General features: G+C 26.6%; 1 protein-coding gene across 1 annotated transcript; it reads right to left on the reverse strand.

Moving 5' to 3' along the window:
• Positions 1-637: 637 nt before the first annotated feature.
• On the reverse strand, positions 638-3536 carry LOC136087950 (uncharacterized). The gene is made up of 2 exons (XM_065811583.1): positions 3111-3536; positions 638-739 (listed from the first exon to the last, which is right to left on the reverse strand). Exons 1-2 carry the CDS (start codon positions 3534-3536, stop codon positions 638-640), a joined length of 528 nt encoding a protein of 175 aa, XP_065667655.1.

Here is a 3536-nt window from a genome sequence, read left to right on the forward strand (position 1 = left end):
AAGAAGACAAATTCAGTTTTAACACCAAGTCCCGTTAAAATATGAATATAAGTAAAAAATTATGTTACGTGGTTAAATTACACTTTTTCGTTACATCCCAAAGTAATGTATGTAAAAAATACATCTATGATACAAGTTTTAATAATTTAAATGATAATAATAATTTTAATTTATTAATAATAATTAATTAATAATTAAGTTTTCGAAAAAACAAATAATTTTACACATTTTCTAACAAACTAAAAAATTCTAACAACTGGAAACTCTGTACACCTTGAACTTTTTTTTTCCATATATCGTCGTACATATAACATTTATAAGTTTTGTAAATTCAGAGTATTCGTTTAGATTGAGGATCAGATTTTTTACTTTTGTTTTAAAAGACTTTTGGTCTGAATTAAAAATTAATTCATTTTTAGTAACTAGTTTGTTGTATAAAAAAGGGCCATAGAGAATTGGGAAAGTTTTATTTTTTAGAATGGTGTAATAAAATTTCCTGTTTCTCTTGGGTTATATTTATTAAAGTTAATTATAAAAAAGTTATTTATAAAATGATATGATACTTGACCTAACTTAACTTTTAGCATAATCAATATTAGGTACCTTCATTTCTTTAGATGCGTTTTTAAATTTGTCCTTATGGTTGATTAATCTTAAAGCATGTTTCTGGCGTCGATATAAAACTTTCAATCTGATTATATGCGTACTCACCCAAGCTATATTCGCATATATGAGGTGGCTATAAAAGAGAAATATACAAGTTTTAAATTACTATGCGACAATATAGGTCTTGCCCTATAAAGTAGATCTATGTTTTTTGATATTTTAATGTTTAAAGCATTTATGTGAGCCTTCCAAGATATATTTTCATCGACAACTTCTAAAAATTTAGTTTCGTAAGTTCTTTCAATGATTAAATTTTCTATTTTTAGCGAGGGTAGAATATTTAGTAGTGTGTTTCTTAGCTGATTTGAATGAAATAAATATTATTTTGTTTTTTCTAAATTTAGGGATAACTTGTTTGTTATAAAACCATTTATTTAGTTCTTGGAGTTCTTTGTTTACATTACCACATAGATCCTTGATATTTTTCGAAAAGTAAAATAATTTATACCGTTTGCAAACATTATAAGTTCAAGTTTTTAGAAACATTTGGAAGTTCGCCTATATAGATAAAGAGCGAAAATTAAACCTTGAGGGACATTGCATGTTGATTTTTTTTTTTATTTTTTTTTTTTATACATGTTTATTTTATAACTACAAAGTAATTACAAGTAACCAATCACTGATTGGCAGTAAAGATATACAAATATAAATCATAAATATAAAGTTCGGAATATACGAAGTAAATAAAAATACAGTTGCTTACAATTCCGAGACATGAATAAAATAAACAACAACAATATAATGACGTGAACGTAAAAATAATCCGAGAAATATATCTCTATATTACTCCAACTAAAATAAAAAACACGATAAATAAAAATAAATCTGCTGATTTTATGGAGGAGAGTTTAAATGTTTCACTATAAGTTTATTTACCACATTTCAAAATAATGTTAGTGTATAAATATGATAAAAAAGAAATTTGTGCAAGATTGATAAAAAGAATTACTTATTTGTAGTCATAGGAAGCTCGCGGAAGACGAGTCAGTCTTGTCATCGAGTACCTTTTTCTTAGACGTGTAATACACATAAAAAATCAGTTGCATTCGTGGTATATATGTATGTGTTACATATATACCTTGTTATTAATATTATTTTTTTTTATCGATTTGTATTAAAAGTTAAGTTACATTTATTTATTTATTTATTATAATTGAAAAAATTACAGTTGTTTAATTTGATTATTGTAGTTTTTAGCTTTTTTTTCAGAGAGTGTTCGTTGTTTAAGTTTAATAGTGTTTCGTTTCTGGAAACTAATTTGGTAAATAAATAGGGACCACGATATGTAATTGAGAATTTTGAGAGTCTTGTTGTTTCAAAAGGTATCTTAAAGTTGCCTGTTGCTCTTGTATTGTATTTATTTATATTTTTTCAAAAAAGTGTGCTGTAAAATGTTCCTGAACCAGACCTATTTTATATTTAAACATGAAAAGTATATTTTGAAAAATATTTATTTGAAATATATTTAGTGCGTTCAATTGTTCCAGTAGGGGTTGAGCATAAGTAAATTTGTTTTTGTTGTATACTAGTCTTGAAGCGTGTTTTTGACGTAAGTGAAGTGGTTGTAATTTAGATTTGTGGGTACTGCCCCATGCTATATTGGCATACATGAGATAGCTATGTATGAATGAAAAGTAGATAAGTTTGAGACTTTTTTGTGACAAAAATGGTCTTGCCTTGTAAAGTAAACCTATGTTCTTTGATATTTTTGTGTTTATGTATTATGTTTATGAGGGGTTTCCAGGAGATGTGTTCATCAATTAGAACTCCTAAAAACTTTGTATTCAGAGCTCTTTTGATGGTTATATTTTTTATATTAATTGTTGGTAGGTTCAGGGGTATTTTTTTAATTTTTTGATTAGACTGAAATAGTTTATCCTTAGTTTTTTCTATATTGAGTGATAGTTTATTTGATTTAAACCATATATTAACTTTTTTTAGTTCAGCATTTGTTTCATAGAGGTCTTCTATTGTCTTTGGCGAGTAAAATAAGTTTGTATCGTCGGCAAACATTATAGTTTTAAAGTTATTTGAGGCGTTTGGAAACAAAATAAGAAACAAAAGAGGAGCAAGAATGGAACCTTGGGGTACACCACACTTTGTTTTTAGTAAATTTGACTTGCTTTTTCTATCTATAATAACACACTGTTGTCTGTTATTAAGGTAGTTTTTAAACCAATTTAAAGCTTGATTTTTTATATAGTTTTTCATTTTTGTTAGTAAAATCTCATGGTGTCAAATGCCTTTGACAAATCAATAAAGATTCCTAAGGTGAATTTTTTTTTTTTAAATGATCTACTTATCCTATTTGAGAGGTCAAGGATTGCATGCTCAGTTGAGTGTAGCTTTTAAAAACCATATTGACCTTTATTGATAATTTTGTTAGTTTTTAAATATTCATTTAAAAAATTATAGATTATTCGTTCTAGAAGTTTTGAGAATACCGAAAGGATAGAGATTGGTCTATAATTGTTTAAAGAATTGGTTTCTCCTGATTTATAGATGAATGTAATTTTAGAGATTTTTAGTTTATCAGGTACAATACCTGTTGAAACTAATGAATTAAATACTTGGTAAATTGGATTACGCATCTCCTCAAAAATATCTGACACTACTTTGCAAGAGATATCCACGATTCCTGGGGACTTAATTTTAAGTGATTTAATAGCTATTTCAAGTTCGTCTTGATTTATTTCATTGAAATTTAAAGAGCAGTGTGAGCCTGTTAAGTAACTTTTAAATGTATTATTTTGGCATTGAATTTTCGATGCAAGATCAGCACCAATGTTGGCAAGGTAGTTGTTAAATTCATTGGAAATATCTCGCTTGTTGTTTGATTCACTTTCATTAATTATTACTCTAGAAGTCAT

Source organism: Hydra vulgaris, chromosome 12 (genome assembly GCF_038396675.1).
Source record: "Hydra vulgaris chromosome 12, alternate assembly HydraT2T_AEP".
NCBI classification, from domain to species: Eukaryota; Metazoa; Cnidaria; class Hydrozoa; order Anthoathecata; family Hydridae; genus Hydra; species Hydra vulgaris.